The 18,190-nt window shown below is 37.5% G+C and overlaps 1 protein-coding gene across 1 annotated transcript; it reads left to right on the top strand.

Annotated features, from left to right (window-relative positions):
* The first annotated feature begins 2,418 nt into the window (after positions 1–2,418).
* Positions 2,419–14,776, top strand: faah2a (fatty acid amide hydrolase 2a). Its single transcript, XM_016243528.1, has 12 exons — positions 2,419–2,464; positions 3,859–4,080; positions 5,134–5,216; positions 5,288–5,424; positions 5,504–5,713; positions 10,917–11,036; positions 11,188–11,323; positions 12,387–12,504; positions 12,574–12,693; positions 13,408–13,519; positions 13,740–13,928; positions 13,984–14,776. The coding sequence occupies exons 2-12, from the start codon at positions 3,895–3,897 to the stop codon at positions 14,169–14,171; spliced, it is 1,599 nt and encodes a 532-aa protein (XP_016099014.1). The 5' UTR covers positions 2,419–2,464; positions 3,859–3,894; the 3' UTR covers positions 14,172–14,776.
* Positions 14,777–18,190: the final 3,414 nt, after the last annotated feature.

Genomic DNA, 18,190 nt, shown 5'->3' with positions numbered 1-18,190 from the left:
TGCGCGTCGAGCATGCGCAGTAAATGCTCCAGCGTGTGCCCGTATGATTCTGCACTGCATTCTTCATTTTGTTTCCATAAAATAGCCGGACGCCACAGGCTGCATTTTATGTCAATTTAAGCTTAAATGAGTTTGAAAGCGGTGCACTAAGCACATCAAAAACAAGTTTTTACATTTGCCTTTATTTGTGAAATGAGCTTTCGTAATTTGGCTTCTGATTGGCTGCATAATACATCGATCAAGCATTCGAGCCAATGAGCGGCCAGTGCGCTGGCGTGACTGAACTAAGAAGTCATCTTTACATTTCATGTCACACTGCAGCGTGCAGACATGCAGTGCGTGTTTTGGATGATATCATCGTCGTGAGTCAGCATACAAAACCAGGCCACTGACCCATCGTTTGAAATGAAAGTATTGCATCATATCAATTTAGTCACTGTTGTGCAATTATTTCTATGCGTCCTCTCATTCTGGTGAACTCTTCTCATCCGAATGAAGCCACTATTTTTTTACCATCTAAGCTAAATCAGACGATTGTTGGGAAATAATTGACTTTAATTACATTATTAAAACCTAACCCAGTGAATTTGCCCATATGCTTAACCTGAAATAGCCTATAAGATTTTTTTATAAGATTTCTAAAACAATTAGACTAGGTAAATGTTAAAGGCAATGTTTTTCGTTGAATTGAATGAGTACATGGAAAATTCTTCTTCCAAACCATGTTTTACCTTGCCGATACAGTCTGTTTCTTTTTTCGCCACATTCAATTTATGAATTACTCACGTAAACAATAGCTTTATTAGCCTATATTCCTAATCCTAAACAGGAAAGTTGACAAAAAGTCGAGAAGTTTATAAATATTAATGTATTATTTAATAGAGTCAAATATTAAATGTTTAGCTCCTTACAAATAACTCTTTCCCTGTTTAAATGAACTAGGGCCTATAAAATTTAGTGTGATGCAAGAAGAAAAAAACAAATTCATCAGTAATTGTATGAAATTTTATTTGAATATATGATTATATGAAATTTTTAAGAACATATAAAATGACAACTTTCAATTGATTGAATTAAATTCTTTGAACTTACAACTCACTGTCTAAATTTATGAAGCCTACACATATTTTTTGTAACAAAACAACATCAAAACAATATTATTATTACTATGTAATGTCAAACAAAATATGTTCATTTTACTTGCATAAATTTTCACTTTCAGATCAAAAAATGATCAACAGTCTAAATCTCCTGCCATGGTTCATCAATAGTTGGCAGCAGAGTTAAATGTGGGCTTCAAACCCTCATTCCTTTTTCTTTAAACTTTGGGGTTTAGTTCAATTATGTCATTTACTCGTTGTCTATTTATAGTGTGTTTGTGTGTGCATATTTAGTCCTAAAAGAGTGTGAGAGCTACAGGAAATAGGCTTAATAGATTTTGACACAACTGTAACTCACAGATGGAAATAAAACTGCATATCAGCCCTGAATGAAAAAAAAAAGTTTTACAATTTAAAAAAAAATGTTTTTTCCTGTACAGAAAAGGTTTTTTTGTTTTTGGTTGTTTTATGGCTAGTGTTTTGGTTGTTAGCTATAAGGTGAGCTATAGTTCATGGCTACAAGACTCCAGGTTAGTTGTAACATCAATGAAACATTTTGCAACCTACCCCAAGCAAATTTGAGTTGTATTAGTATGTTTTCTTTGAATTTCAGTATGACTAAGTTTTGGAAGAGAAAGCCAAACTGAGTGATGTCTCTCAGTATGGCCTCTTAGGATTTCCGTAATCATGCTCACACACAAACACAAAAAAAGTTCAAGTGTTCAACTTCACTTTTATTATGGCCAATTGCCATTACTGACAGAAACAATGCTTGCATACACACACACACACACACACACACACTAATTATGTTGAAAAGATATCACAAGGTTACATTTCACCCCAGGGAATGTTACAACTAACCCGGACTATGGGGTGAATTGTAACATTTCACTCCTCATGTTTGAAACTAAACAATTAATTTTCTGTTTGTGCTGCAGATATAACAGATGTGTCATGTAATCGCAGACACTTGTAACTAGTTTGTATCACATTTTGAATGCACTGGCTTAAAATAACTCCAAGATACAGATAGAAATGTCAAAAATGTTACAACCATCCCCGGTCTCCCCTAAAAATGCATAAAATCCTATGAAATGTATAATTAGTATTTAAAATATATACAAAAAAATCTAATAATATTCATAAAATACAAAATAGAATTATACATATATATATATATATATACATCAATCCAATCCAATGTTCAAGACATGGTTACGGCCTTATATATATATATATATATATAAACTCAGTGAAGTTTGTTCAAAAATCTGAATAAGGTATGACTGCGTAACATTAAACTGCAGGGATTCAGTAACACCGCTCTGCAGAGGGCAGTAAAGAGCTCATTCCTGTTAAACCAAGCTACTAGTGATGGGAAGTTCGGTTCTTTCGGACAGTTCGAGTCAATAAACCGGTTGAAAAAACCGGTTTACCAGTTCTTTTACGCTCGACGTAATGACGTCATTGGCGATGACGTAATGGCGTCAAGTCTATCGCGGGTTTAACACATTAAAATATAAAGTCAGTAATCATAACATCAGTCAATTAAAACATCATTATAATCTGATACGTTTCTTACAATTTGGATTTTTGTATCTAAAGCATCAACACATATACAGGCAGTGATCTGCAAACTAGGACGTTTTACAGTTATGACGTCAATAAATGAGTCTTCATCAGCGCAGAAACTATGCTCCACTTACTGTGTATAATCCTTTACGGTTTATTTGTAATTAAGTAAACTTACGTTTCAAGTCTTCGGTTTACCCGCACTCATAACATTAGCTCAGAATCAATTGTCCAAAAGAACCAGTTCGGTTCAGACGTGCTGTGTCAATCCGTGTATCATTCGATCATTCGTTTTTTGATTTATAATGTAGTCTTGTGTTTTATTAAAATTTATTATAATTGATATCTCAAAAGGATATGCACTTGTGCGCAGCGTGAGCTACTGCGCACTCGCACTGCAACGCAAGATTTTCATAAAATATAATAACTTGCCATTTCGGTTTGTTTCTCACCAAACCCTCAGTATACCTTCAGAATGCTTGGAATATATTGCACGAGATGCATAGGATTATTTTACGACAGATAGTCACCATTTTCTGCCATTAAATTGGCAAGCGCGAGCAGGACATTATTGTGTTAAGTAATAAACCTTTAGAACAACATTAAGGTGAGTAGTCACTCTAGTTCACACAGTTCCAATAAATTGCGATGGGTTAAATAAACTCATTTTCTATTTTCAATATTAAATCAAAAAACGAATGATCGAATGATACACGGATTTGTGTCAGTCATAGTAGGGAATCTGGTCGGTAGCTTCACGCTGAATCGCGCATGCGCAGTATCATCAGCTCATCGGTTCTCAAATCGGACGTGTCCGAAAGAAACGGTTCTCGGTTCAGTGTACTGGTGATCCGAAAACCGATGCAACCGGTTCTTGACTCGAGAACGAGAACCGCTCCAGCAGTGGGCTCTGCTCGTGTTCATCTTCAGTTCTCTCTTCACAGCAGTTCAGTCAGTGTACTGTTTGAGTAAATAAATTACTCCGGGATATTGGTTTATTTCGACTCAGAGGGAGTGTCAGCCATGTTAAAAAAGTGAATAACTTAAGTAATTTGTGGATTAATGCTTACTGGAGACGCGAACCGTTTCAAATGATTCAGTCTGATTTGGTGAACTGGTTCAACCAGTTCACTAAGAAGAACCGGTTAAATCGAACGATTCGTTCGCGAACCGGACATCACTACAAGCTACGTGCTGGTGTCATTGCTGCTCATTGACGATGGCTTTGACCCGGTTCGAGCGGTTCTTGGGCCGATTGCTTCGAGCTGTGGTTTGGATGCTATTCGCTGCTTTTAAGTTATTTGCACCCCAGCAGAGGCATGGAGTTTCGCGACTCCCACCCATCACTAACCCACTTCTGCTGCTCTCAGCGATGCAGCTTGCCCGAAAGATTCGTCGGAAAGAAGTAAGATGTTAATAAAAACTGCGTAGGCTTTATGGCTTGATAATTATTATTAACAGCATAACCGTAATGACATTTTAGTTACTCTTTGAGTAACGCTACGGTAAAGAGCTTATTCCACACCCATTATGAGGAAGAGATACGACAATGTGAATTTTAATGAATGCTGGGAGTTGTAGTTTCAACACAGTTTCAGTTTTATAGCATAGTTTATTAACACAATATTTTGTCTTCTGATCACAGTTCTTTTTAATGTAAGTAATCAGAGTGGGACGCGTATTTGCATTGGCTCACTAGTTTAGAGGAATTCACGAGTTTCCTAGGCTGTTCAAAGGTCAGCAGTAGTTGTGAAATCAATAGCTATATTGTTTAGGGCCTCCTTAAAGCCTCCTATAGGCTACTGTAGGTACAGTATGTGTATCAAGCATCCAGACCAGTTATTTCGTCTGAAAATCTGATTTTATATGGGTTATTTATTTTCAACTCCCTTATTTGCTTGTACAAAAAAAACAAAATCAACAACAAAAAAACCAAATAATCCTTGTGTTAAATGATAGATATATAATATATAGTAGTGTAAAAGATATAAAATATATAGCAATATATATTTAATATTATATAGAAGTTTTATATAGTAGTAACTTTTTAAATAAAAGTATTATATTTCACTTATATTTTTTTCAAAAAGTGACAAAAAAAGCTACACCGTCATAATATCAAAGGCATAATGAGAATTTTTTTTCCAGGGCATGTGATAATTCTTTTAGCTTTGATGAAGCATAGTTTGAATTTAAAGTTTAAAAATAATCAAAAATGTCTCTAAATGAAGAATCATGCAAATCTGCTCCCCATTTTATTTTGAGAACAGACACATTTAACATGGTGCAGTGTGCACATTTTCTAGGCATTTAGCTCTAAGATTCATATTCACAGTAGACCTGACCTAGGTTTTCAATCTGCATCTTTCTGTTTGTCTCTCAGTTAAGTACCCACAACTATGTTTTACTGCATTATGCAGCCTAAACAGTTATTGATTTCCTTACAATTTGTCTCTAGGTAACAAGTGTTGAAGTGGTCCAGGCCTACATTGACCGCATTCAGGAAGTAAACCCACTTATCAATGCCATGGTCAAAGACAGGTAAGTGAGTTCAAGGGTAAAATCAACCTATATTCCATTCAGATTCTGAAAACACATTCTCATTTCTTCAGGTTTTCTGCAGCACTTCAGGAAGCTGCACAGATAGACAAACTAATAGAGGAGGAGACAGGAGGTGAGGAGGTGTTGGAGGACAGGCTACCTCTGCTTGGAGTACCCATCACTGTTAAAGAGGCCTTTGCCCTGCAAGGTATGTTATTTTTGGCAAAATTTTCTTTAAAAAATGATAAATGTCTGTAGGATGACACTCTTTGTTTTCTCTTTAACAGGCATGCCTAACTCAACAGGGCTGTTGACCAGACGGGATCTGGTTTCAGGAGTAGATGCCCCATCTGTTGCACTGTTGAAGAGGGCAGGAGCAATTCCACTTGGCGTAACTAACTGCAGTGAGCTCTGTATGTGGCTAGAGTCCCACAACCACCTCTATGGCATCACTAACAACCCCTATGACTTTGAGAGAATTGCAGGCGGCAGCTCAGGTCATTTTTACACACATATACAAATCCTGACACTTTCATCATTGTAAAACTTGTAGGAGTTGTGCATACACTGTTTTGCATTTGTTAAAGGTGCTCTCTGTAATTTTAACTTAAAAGAAATAAAAAAGAAACTTAAATACACATAAAATAATAATGAAAATGTGCATCATTAAATACATTTTGGCCATAAAGACATGAATAGTTAAAAAGAAAAAAAATATGTATAAAATGAGGCACATTCACACAAGATAAAGAATCCAGGCATGTTACAGGGTTTTTGCTCTTCCACAAATGAATGCCTTGAAAAGGTCTTAAATCAGAGAAGAAAGTCTTATATTCATTGCAAAAGTCATTGCATTATTGGTTGCATGCAGTGCAAAAAAATAATATCCACCTCAGTATTTTTGTCTTGTTTTTCAGTACAAATATTTAAACAGTCCTAAATCAATGTATTTGCAGGACCAGTGTCTGAAGCACGTGTGAAAACACTCCAATCCTACTGGCCCACGTAGCCCGTGACGTCACAGGCGGGCGCCTGGAAGTATAAGAGGGTGCCTGCAGAACACGTCGCCAACTTTTGTTGTCTTCAGGAGGGGTCTGTTTCTTTACCTCTGAGGGGTCTGGCCCATCATGATCTGAGGATCATAGACAAGGCAAGTGAGCCAGCACTTTCCTGCTCCTCCCCCTTTTGGGAGTCGAGCGCAAAAGATGATATCTCGCTCCCCCTCCAGAGCATTTTCTCAGCCTGGGTAGTAATGTTGGGCAGCCTCCCCTGATTTCAGGGTATCAGGTATTCAGGTCCCCCTGAATCCCGTATGCTAAGTATGGGCTTTATCCCCTTTGTTAGGGTTTTTCCCTTCCTGTGTTAAGCCAGATGGGTTTAGGAGTGGGCTGCCTCCCCAGGTCTCAGGGTATTTTTAAGTTGGCGGTCCCTCTGAATCCCGCATATTAAGTTTGGGCTGCGTAGACTGTTCCTCCACCTCAGGGCTTTAAGTGGACAGCCCCTGCTCAGAGTGTAGCTGTCTGTGGACAGCTGTGCTCCAGCTCAAACTTTTATTTGCTCTGGGATATAGCGGTCTGAGGGCAGCTGTGTTCCAGCCTGGCTTCTATGACTAGGTTGGGTTCAAGCACAATCCCTCTCAAGTAGGCGCTGAGTCCTTCCGTGCTTTGAGCTGTCTCCCCTGTATCAGGGTTTCAAATAGATGGCTCGTTGCTTTTAGAAACATAGCTGTTTGAGGACATTTATGTTTCCAGCTTGGCCAGATGGAATATCCCTCCATTTTGTATAGTTTGAACGGGTTCTCCCTTCTTCCCAAGTTATTTTAGCTTCCTGCCTAATATTTCAGACAGCAGGACTGGGCTTCCTCCCCTTTTTCTAGGGTTTTTAAGTAGGCGGTCCCCCTTAGGTTCCTTTCTATTATGCTACGCTGCCTCCCGATTTCAGGGTATTTTTTAAAGCAGGCAGTTTCCCTATTTCTCATGCTTTGGGCTGTCTCCTCTGTATTAAGGTTTCAAGTAGATGGCCCACAGCTGTGTTTCCAGCTTGGCTGGCTGGGATGTCCCTCCTTTTTATTAGATTGGTTGGGTTTCCCCATCCCCCCCAAGTTATTTTATGTCCAGTGTGTTATTGGGGGTGCAGAGTTGGTGCATGTTCATCTACTCCTTGTTAGGGGTGGGAGGAAAAATCGATACAGCATAGTATCGCGATATTTTCCGCGGCAATACTGTATCGATACACGTACGCCAAGTATCAATCTTTTATTATACTATTTGGTAGAATAATAAAATCAATTTCTTTACAGACCACTAGATGGTGGTGTTTAGTTTTTTTCTGGTGAGGTAAGCTGGGTCACCTTCTGCATGCAGTAAGTTAGTAAAATAAAGATGGCGGCATCGCGGAAAGTTATCTGTTCACGTTTAAAACGGGTGTAAGACTATGTTTTATTTATTTTAAATTTAACAGTAATTTACTTTCAAATGCCCCAAATGCTGAAGAGTCTGCACAACTTTTTTGTACAAGTTCAAGTTGCGTTGTTCAAAATACCTGTAGTAGCACAGCAGTGCATACCTGTTTACATTTAATTAAGGTGGACTAGATTAGACTGTAATACAAATAATTAAGTTTGCCAACAAACATTTACAACATTTATGACAGGTTTTCCTGAAAGTGTTGGTCAGTTTGTCTGCTTGCCAATCCCGTTTTGCACTGCAGCAATAAAATTGAAGTGAGATAAACAAACTGAGAAATGTTTCTTTTTAGTTAAAGCAGATGTTGCCAAAGTTTTCCTTTGGGGACATAATTTGAAGCTGGAAAAAGGTAATAAATTACAATATATCGCAGAATATCGCAATATATTTAAAACCTCCAAATGCTGAAGAGTCTGCACAACTTTTTTGTACAAGTTCAAGTTGCGTTGTTCAAAATACCTGTAGTAGCACAGCAGTGCATACCTGTTTACATTTAATTAAGGTGGACTAGATTAGACTGTAATACAAATAATTAAGTTTGCCAACAAACATTTACAACATTTATGACAGGTTTTCCTGAAAGTGTTGGTCAGTTTGTCTGCTTGCCAATCCCGTTTTGCACTGCAGCAATAAAATTGAAGTGAGATAAACAAACTGAGAAATGTTTCTTTTTAGTTAAAGCAGATGTTGCCAAAGTTTTCCTTTGGGGACATAATTTGAAGCTGGAAAAAGGTAATAAATTACAATATATCGCAGACTATCGCAATATATTTAAAACCACAATAATATTATATCGTGACACAAGTATCGAGATAATATTGTATCGTGAGGCCTCTGGTGATTCCCACCCCTACTCCTTGGTGATCTTGCAGGTGGACAGGCATGCACCACGGCGTGGCGTAGTGGGTTTTTCGTTCCCCAAAGTGTCCTTGCCATGCCTAGTGCTCTGGGCAATCTTCAGCCGTGCCTGAGGAAACTGCTATTCGAGGATAGCTGTGTTCCAGCTCGGCCACTACTCCCCTTATTAGGGTACTTAAGTAATGGTCTCCTTGAGCTCCTTGCCTAGATTATGCTGTCTCCCTTGTTAGGGTTTTAAGTAGATAGCCCACTCTCTGTGGACTTGGCAATCTTCAGTTAGGACCTTTAGAGGATAGCTGTTTTCTAGCTCGGTGACACCCTTACTAGGGTTTTTAAGTAGTGGTCCCCTGGAGCCCATATCTAGACTGTGCTATCCCCCCCGCTAGGGTTTCTAATGGCGCTTTTCCACTGCGTGGTACGACTCGGCTCGGCACGGCTCAGTACGGCACTGCACGGTTCGGCTCGGCACGGTTTGCGTTTCCACTGCAGTTCAGTACCACTTTAGAGTGGGCGGGATTATTCACATGTCATTATAGTTGCGCCACCTCTACTACCACGACTCCTAAAAAAAAATTTTCATTCCGCGTCTCCCCAACAAGCTCTCACTGGATCCGCTCCTCTGCTATCAACGAGAGGAACGTCTGTTCTTCCGCAACAGACAACAAAACTTGGTTGTTAAAAAAAGGTGCGCTCGTTCAAAACAGTTGTGTTCGATCCTTCGCTGGCTGTGCTGATTTAAATCTAGCGGTTCTTTTGTGTTTGTGTCGCAAGTTCAGTGACGCAGGTAGTGCCGATTCTCTCCGGCCAATCCGTGATCAGCAGAGTTTACACATCACGTTTTGGTAACGGTACGGTCCACTTGGAACCCCAACCGAGGTGGTACTAAAAAAGTACCAAGTACTGTACCCAGTGGAAAACCCCCAAAAAGTGAACCGTACCGAGCCGTACCATGCAGTGGAAAAGCGCCATAAGTAGGTAGCCTCTATCTGTGGTCCTTGAATTATCAGGCTAAGGTGTTGCTCACATAACATAGCTGACTGAGGGTAGCTGTGTTTTTAGCTTGGTGTGGATGTCCATGCTCTTTCATCTGAAATTGGGTTTCCCATTTCTGCCAAGCTATGTGAGTGGCCCGGGGCGTCGGTGGCTTGGTCCCTTTCTGAGGAAAGGTTTGGTGTATGTCTGTCACTTCCTTGGTGCTCTCTCACCAGATTGACAGGCATGCATAGCGGCATAGTTGGCATTTCATTACCCAAGTGTCCGCTAGTGGACGCAGCATGAGTTCCCTAGAAGGGGAATGTCTCGGGTTACACATGTAACCATGGTTCCCCGAGAGGGAACGAGATGCCAGTTGGTAATGTGTTCTGCAGGTGCCCTCTTATACTTCCGGGCGTCTGCCTGTGACGTCATGGCCTACTTGGGCCAATAGGATTGGAGTTGTTTCACGCATGCTTCAGACACCGGTCCTGCTGACGGCAGTCCCCAAGTGTCCGCTAGATGACGCAGAGTCTCGTTCCCTCTTGGGGAACCATGGTTACATGTGTAACCCGAGACGTTTGCTTGAGAAGTAAAATGAAAATATTTGAAGTCTTGTTTTCTGAAAAATTAAACAAAATTGAGTTAATTGAGTTTTGTTTTGCTAAAACAAACATATCTGTTAATGAGGTATGAAAACGTGATTTCCCCTTGAATTAAGTTTTTTTTTTTTTAGCCCAGAGGCAGATATTTGTTTTTGTGTAAATCATAAACCCACTTCATTTTGAGCAATTTCTAAGAAAACAAGATTTCTTATGTCTTTTTTCTTCTCAAGTAAATGTATCTTGATTTATGAATCTTTAGACATTTGCACTGGAAAACAAGGCACAAATAATGATGAAGAACATCTTTTTTGCAGTGTGATCCAAAGGTACAGTAAAAGTTATTTACTCATTCTAGTCAAGCTTTTTTTTCTGTAAAATGAATAGAAAAGTAATAGAGATCTACACCCAGGACATTTACAATTAGAGAACATATTGATTTATTGTGATCCCTTCAGTTTGGTCCTTATATTTTCTGTACTTGGTCTGTTAAAGGTCTTTAAAAGTTTTAAACTGACCTTCATAAAACCTGCAGAAACCCTGTATTAGTAGCCTAATAAAAGCTTTATGCTTTAACAGCTTTAAAACCTTTAAGCTTGTCGCCTCATGGGGGCTGCCATGTTGAGATCACATGACCAGCCATACTTTCGCTCACAGAATAAATTAAAAATGTCTGACTCTGAATAGTGCACTGTATTTTTACAACAGCATCTGTAACTGAAAACTATTCCCAGTATAAGTCCAAGATGACTTCCAGGGGAACATTAATAAAAATTAACTATAGTTAATAATCTCAATTGTAGGAGGTGAAGGCAGTATATTGGGTGCTGGTGCCTCTGTGATTGGAGTTGGATCGGATATTGGGGGTAGTATCCGTATTCCCTGCTTTTTCAATGGCATCTTCGGACACAAGCCATCAACAGGTAAGAAGAATGGGTGCAGTTGTGTGCATGTGTTGGTAAATAGTATAATAATAGTGACCATGATGGAGGGCATGGTTTCTATATATACTTGACATATTGTAGTATTGTTGATTAAGTTTGATTAAACTACATGTTTTCTCTGTACATACAGGTATCGTAAGCAATGATGGTCAGTATCCTCCCGCCTCTGGACTGCAGATGGGATTTCTGTGTACAGGACCTATGTGCCGCTATGCTGAAGACCTGATTCCCATGCTAAGCATCATGGGAGGACCTAATGCAAATAAGTAATATACAACGCTATTTCCAAAATGACTAGATAGATATGATCATCACAACAACATTGTAAGCAAATATGAGCTTAACATAAATGCAATCTACACTACCATTCAAAAGTTTGTGGTCTGTTAGAAGTGTTTAGTTAGTCATTAGTCTCGTACGCCCACCACTATTTTACTGTATTTCATTTAAACTGCATTTAACTGAAATACAGTAAAACAGAAAATATTGTGAAATTTCTCACACTTTCTCACAACTACGGTACATTTATGCATTTATCAGACGTTTTTTTCCAAAGCCACTTACAAAAGAGGACTTACACCACTCACAGCAAGTTGTCAAAGAGCCAACAGTATCCATAATACACAATGCCAAGTTTATTATACAACTAGATTAGGAAGCAAGCTAGAGAAGAGGAGAAATGCAGTGTAGTGTGTGTGTGTGTGTAAGGGCATTGGTTAAGAATGTGGAGTGGTTATATGCTTGCAGAAGAAGTGTGTCTTCAGCTGCTTCACAAAAAAGTTGTGATGGTCTCAGCAGTTTGGGTGAAGGTTTGCATCTCGTTCCACCAGAGAGGAACAGAGAGGGTGAAGATTTTGGAGAATGAGGTTTCAGTGAGGTGTCGCTCATTCAGTGACCTGAGCTGGTGGGAGAGAGCATTCACTTGTAGTATTGAATTGCTGTTGAGAGTAGAGGTGTGCGATATTTATCGCTTATGATATCATTGTAGTTGTTGTTTTAATAATGTGCCAGTTTAAATTTTTGACTCACTAACTTTGCAAAAAAAACAAAAACATGTCTTGAGAGTCTGAAAGATTTCACTGCATGATGAAACCTATTAGAATGCAGTTAGAATGTATAATGTATCCTTCTCACTGAATAAAACGTATTAATTTCATAAAAAAAATTACTTAATAAAATTATTTTTTAATATTTAATTAAATAAAACATATGAATAGGGTAGCTTTCATTTCAGTCTTTCAACTTATTTATTTTCAATTTGGTCAACCACTGTTAGAAATGCATCCTAAATCATCACTTGTCTTTCTGTCTGTCTTTCACTTCTGGTAGATTGTCTCTCTCTGCTGAAGTAGATTTGAAAAAGCTGAGGTTCTTCTCTGTTCCCCACAATGGAGGCTCTCATTTGGTCTCTCCAGTTGACGCACAGCTGCTTCAGGCACAGAAAATGGTAAGTGGGTGTGTGTGGATCGGCTTCAAATGATTTTCCTCTCATAATGGGCTCTTGTTTTTTTTTTAGGTGATCAGACGTTTAGAAGCAGACCTTGGGGTCAAGGTCCAAGAGCTGTTTATCCCTCAGCTCAAATACTCCTTCCAGATCTGGGGAACTATGATGGCCTCACCTGGCAAGGATGGAAAGGTGTGTTTTTTGCCATTATAATTTTCATATCCTCATCAATGAATCTATTGAATAATAAATATACAGATATACTGGATAAAATAGTAAACCCCAAAATTTTTAAAGATGGAAGTCAGTTTCAAAGGATGACAAATGAGTTCATCAAAACGAATGTGAGATTGACACCGATAAGCTAACTTTCAATCTCTCACTGACTTTAGCTCTTTATTTCCATCCTGTCAAGGATGGGGTTTAATGGTTTTGCTGTTGGGTAAATAATGGGGTTATTGAAACAACCGTCTGTATTCTGTAAAACTGGTCTTGTCGCTTCTGGTTCAGTTCTTTTGTATGTGTTTTGCTAAATATGGAGCTATTTTACTCAAGATGCTTTTAAAGGAGATACTGAAGATGACCATAACTGATGTCCATCATATATGCAGATTGATTTCTAAATGTTTTGTTTATATATGCATTTTTTCTTCTTCTCGATAACATTCTGATATTAAAATTGAATAAGTTATAAATACGTTTAGATGTCTTAGTTTAATAGCATATTGTCTGTTATTAGAAAGGAAAACTTGAAATTGCATCATATGACCCCTTTAATATACATACTTTCCTAATGTAAGCATATCATTTTCATACTGTACGTTAGGGTACTGTATAACATCAATAATGTTCTAGTTGTCAACATATTTATTAGATTGTTTTGTCATTTTTTTTTCCCCATCTCAGCCTCCCACCACCTTTGCAGAGCTAATGAGTGAAGGCGGGAAGAAGATTTGGCCTGTCTGGGAGCTGTTCAAGTGGCTTCTGGGGTTTTCTTCTCATACTATAGCAGCAATAGGTGTGTGACGGAGCAAATGAGCTTGTGCCCTTTTAACTGTGACTGACTGAATCATCCTTCCATCCATATCTGATTCACTTTATTGGCATGAGATGCAAATCAATGCTGCCAGTGTGATAAGCATTTCTAAAATTCTGGCAACAACTTTTTTTTTTGCCAGTTATGTATCTGAAGATGAATGCATGTGATAATAATGTTCCTTTCTGTCTCTCTTTCTAAGGTCTTGCACTAGTTGAGCTGTTCCAGAGTTCCCATCCATCTCCATTCGTTTTACAGCAGAAGGAGAGTCTGCAGCAGGAGCTGGAGGAGTTGCTGGGCACAGATGGAGTGCTGCTGTACCCTTCTCATCCCCAGATCTCTCCCAAACACCACCACCCAATTTTCACACCCTTCAACTTCTGTTACACTGGTAAGTGTAGTTGTTCCTGGGGAGTTTGGGCTCTAAGCGGTTCTGTTCTCTGCAGGTATCTTTAATATCCTGGGTTTGCCAGTGACCCAGTGTCCATTAGGGCTGAGTGAGGAGGGTTTGCCCCTGGGCGTACAGATTGTGACTGGTAAATTACAGGACCGTCTCTCTTTGGCCACTGCCCTCTACCTGGAGAAAGCTATTGGTGGCTGGAGGGAACCAGGCAAGACAACAGCCAAGCCTTAATCCACCTCATGTGTCTGCAACAACAGGACCACATAACCAACAACACATACTGTACCACATATACAGCATGTGTAACAATCCAAATCTTAGTGACATTCATTCTCCCTTATAAGTGCAAAATGCATTTTACATTAACTGACATGTTTTAGAGGCCTGCATTTGTGTTTACCTATATGCAAACTTAAGAAATGGAATGGATGCTGGATCCAAAACAAATAAATAGAGATATTTACATGAGACATCTATTAATTTTATAGCTATGTGAAAAATACTTTTTTTGTTTTTGTTTTATGCACTAAAACAAGGATGTTTGAACACATTTGTGCTGCTCACTGTTTCCTCTTAACAGGCTTATCAAGAGCAGGCTCTTTCTTGTGACAAATCTATTTCAACTTTAGAATATCCTTTGCCATAAATCAGTCATATTTAGAAGTAAATATCAAGCTGGGGCATTTAAATGCTGGGCATTGGCAGTTTTCTTGGCCTTTATTACTCATTTTGTTGTTGGTTTCTATGAAAAAGCTGGTCGAACATTTTGTAATGTGCTGATGTATTAAATAATGTGCCTAAAGCAGAAACACTAAATAAAAAAATAAAAAAAATTCCCAAACATTAAGTGTTATACTTGTATATTTTTAGATTTTCCTAATATATATGTGTCTGAATTCTTAGCAACGTAAATAATCAGCATGTCATAAACATATCATCAATATATCGTTAAATAATAATAATTAAAAATAAATACAATTATTAAAAAACTAAATTTTTTCAATAAAATAATTTTAATAATTTTAAAAAAGAACAGCAGATGACATTGCGTGCATTTATTAAGTCAAATAACTCTGTTGGATATAGTTAAAATATTTCACAAAACTGAAGACTTATTTTTCCTTCTCCCCCTTTTTTGTAAATCATCACAACACATCAATGCACAGCTAGATCAGTTTAAAGCTTGTATGAACAGCAATAGTGGGTTAATTCATCTAAGCAAATTGAGAGAATGCAACAAAACACATGCTGAAATACTTCTTTCTCAGTGAGACAAAAAACAGTAGTTTAAAGCATCACAATATTTACACACACACACACACACTGCTATTTATAAATTATACTATCCCTCAAAATACTCGATAAAATAGTGGTGTAACCTGTAAATACAATAAAATTGTTTAATTTAGATACTACATCAAGCACATTTTATGTGTCAAACATTTTACATTTTTGCAGAGTAGAAATGGCTTATACCATTAAAATTGCAAATATTCGCCTTTTTCAACATTATTTTGAGGTGATGTTAGCCCATAGAAATATATTTATTGACCATAGGACTACTTGACCACTAGGTGGCATCATGTTCACACTATGTCATGTCTACACTACTATTTACATTTGTTTGTTTTTTAATTTACAACGTTTTAAAGGTGGTCCGATTCTTTAACTAATTCCGTTTGAGTGGGAGACCTTTATGTACTGTTATCTTATCATATATATAATCATAATTGCAGTCCAAGTAGTAGTGGTACTGTTTTAGCAAATAAGTAGTTTTAGGTACAAGTATTAATATTACTACTATTATAACCTCAATTGAGCTAATTACTCTTATGTTAGGGAGTGATCAGTTGTCACTCTTTTGCCTCCAGGTTAGTTTGTCTCCTATATTGGAACTGTTTCCATGTTTTCAGTTTATTTCTTTCTCTTTTTTTCTCTGATTCATTTGTTATGCTGTCTACAGCGAAGATCCAAAGCACCTAGGAAACGGTCAACAACGCAAGACAGGTCCACTTTATAATGAACACTCTAGAGCTGCATACTGATTAGATAGGAGAGGCTTTCATCAAGGTTACCCAACAAAAAAAAAATACTAATTATAGTCTTTCTGTAAAACTGTGTTGGCTTTTAAATTGGATATCAGGGCCCGTATTCACAAAACATTTTATCTTACAACTAAAAGTTCTCCTAAAATTTTTAGCTAAGAGTTTTCTCTTAAAACCTATTCACAAAGCTGCTGAGACAAATGTTTACTAAGGAATAGAGAGAAGTCTTAAGCTAAGAGTAAGGGGGCGGGGTTGACCTCCTTGCTATGGATGATGTCAGCATGCTTACTAACTATGCACACAGTGATTGGCTGATAGTCTCGGTCAGAGTTTTATTCATAGAAATATTGTAGAGTGCAGTATTATGTTGCCATATTCAAATAAAGGTTTAAAAATAAAAAAAATTGTTAATTGCCACATTCAAATAAAGATTTTAAAATGCAGGATAAGTGTCACTAATTAAACAAGTATATGTTCAGCTTATTGTCATCCTCTTACACGTATGTTTCTCATAATTATTGAATATGCATATAAACAGCCTTTTAATTAACAGAGTAGAATAATCATGGCTGATAGTAATACATGCAAATGTAAAAAAAAAAAAAAGGTCCCTTAAAAGGTTAATACCTTTTTAATAGGTCATTATCATCAAATGTTTCTAAAATAATTACGTTCCCAGGCAGATTGCCGGCAACAGCCATTTTAGGATAGTTTGTGGTTTGATCTTAGTAACTTTAGAGTCTTTAAGAGAACCTTTCACAAATTTAGGAGCTACTTTTAGAGCTAAAACGCTTTGTGAAATACTCTTAGAGCAAAAATTTAGGAGTCCTAAATTTAGGATTGACATGCCCATTATTTTTAAGATTTTCTCCTAAATCGACACGTTGTGAGCTACTTTTAGCCCTAAGATGTTTTGTGAATACGGGCCCAGGTGTGTGTGTTTTCAGCATGTTTTGTCAGTCCACAAAATGTCTTTGCTGTTTTTTTTTTTGGTCCCTGCAGTGTTTTTTTATTTTATGGCGTTTAATTATGGCAATATATCTGTGAGGGTTTTCATTCATCCAGGTGTTTGTAAAACAATTCAATTAATTTAATATTTCATTTGTTTAATTGAAACAGTTTGTTGTAATACCATTCCAAAATCTTTAGCATCATTTCAGTGTGATGTGTGAACAGCTCTGTGTTGTTTTATGAAACTGGTTGTTTCTATGTTCCACAGTGAAAACCGTCAGTGGACATCGTAGATCTCATTATGTTCATATATCGGACAAACTTTTAATACTATGCAACCGCCTTCATATGACCTGAAAGCAGCTGTAAATGGAAGCATCCTTTCCAAATGATGGAGACAAACACCTGGAATCTGAATAGCTACTAGCCTGGATGAAGGATGCAACAGAAAGAGAAGGACAGAGGCCGTGTTTGGTATCTGTGGCAACATCGTACTCAAGAGACTTCAAAGAGCAAGGCCTAATTATTCCAGATCCTATAACAACACACTCATCACCATCATCTCATGTATTTTCATCAGTGTTCAAAGAAAATGATTGAATGGGATGGAATGAGACATCACGGAACAGGCTGAGTGAAATGGAAAGCTGTCCAAAAGAGCAGAAAAAAAGAACAGTGCATGGAACTAGACATGAGAATTACCTATGTAAATAAATTAAATTAAAATATATATTAATTTATCATTTACTAATTCTTTTTAGTAGATGTCAATCATTACCGGCAGTCAATTAAATATTAATTATTTTAACATGAATATTCTATGAACACGTTTATTTTTTTTCATACCCGTTTCCAAAAAAGACAAGTTTATTAGATAAAAAAGATCTGCACTGTGATAATCAGAAACTACTCCAATTATATCCGTTCAAAACAAGTTAAATTGTAATACTAGAAAGTACAATTGCTGGCTACTAAAATGTGTTTTAATATCAATGTACAGTCACTGTAAAATTAACATAAGTGAATTGTTAAATTGTAAATCACAGTGTGGTTTATGCACATTTAAATGGGGTTGGGGAAAAACAATGCAAATAACGAAATGCAGCTAAAAATATCATGCAAAGCTAGAACAATATCCTATCCATATAAATTGGATTGATGGATTTGTTTGACAGTTTTAACTGCTTGAGAACTTGTCAAATGTACACGTGGATTTACTTAAAATTGAACAACTGCTGTAAAACACCTGAAACA

The sequence above is a fragment of the Sinocyclocheilus grahami genome, unplaced genomic scaffold (assembly GCF_001515645.1).
Source record: "Sinocyclocheilus grahami isolate Dianchi unplaced genomic scaffold, SAMN03320097.WGS_v1.1 scaffold693.1, whole genome shotgun sequence".
In the NCBI taxonomy this organism is placed as follows: Eukaryota; Metazoa; Chordata; class Actinopteri; order Cypriniformes; family Cyprinidae; genus Sinocyclocheilus; species Sinocyclocheilus grahami.
The sequence above is the reverse complement of the archived record's forward strand: the minus strand, read 5'-3'. Positions and strand labels throughout refer to the sequence as shown.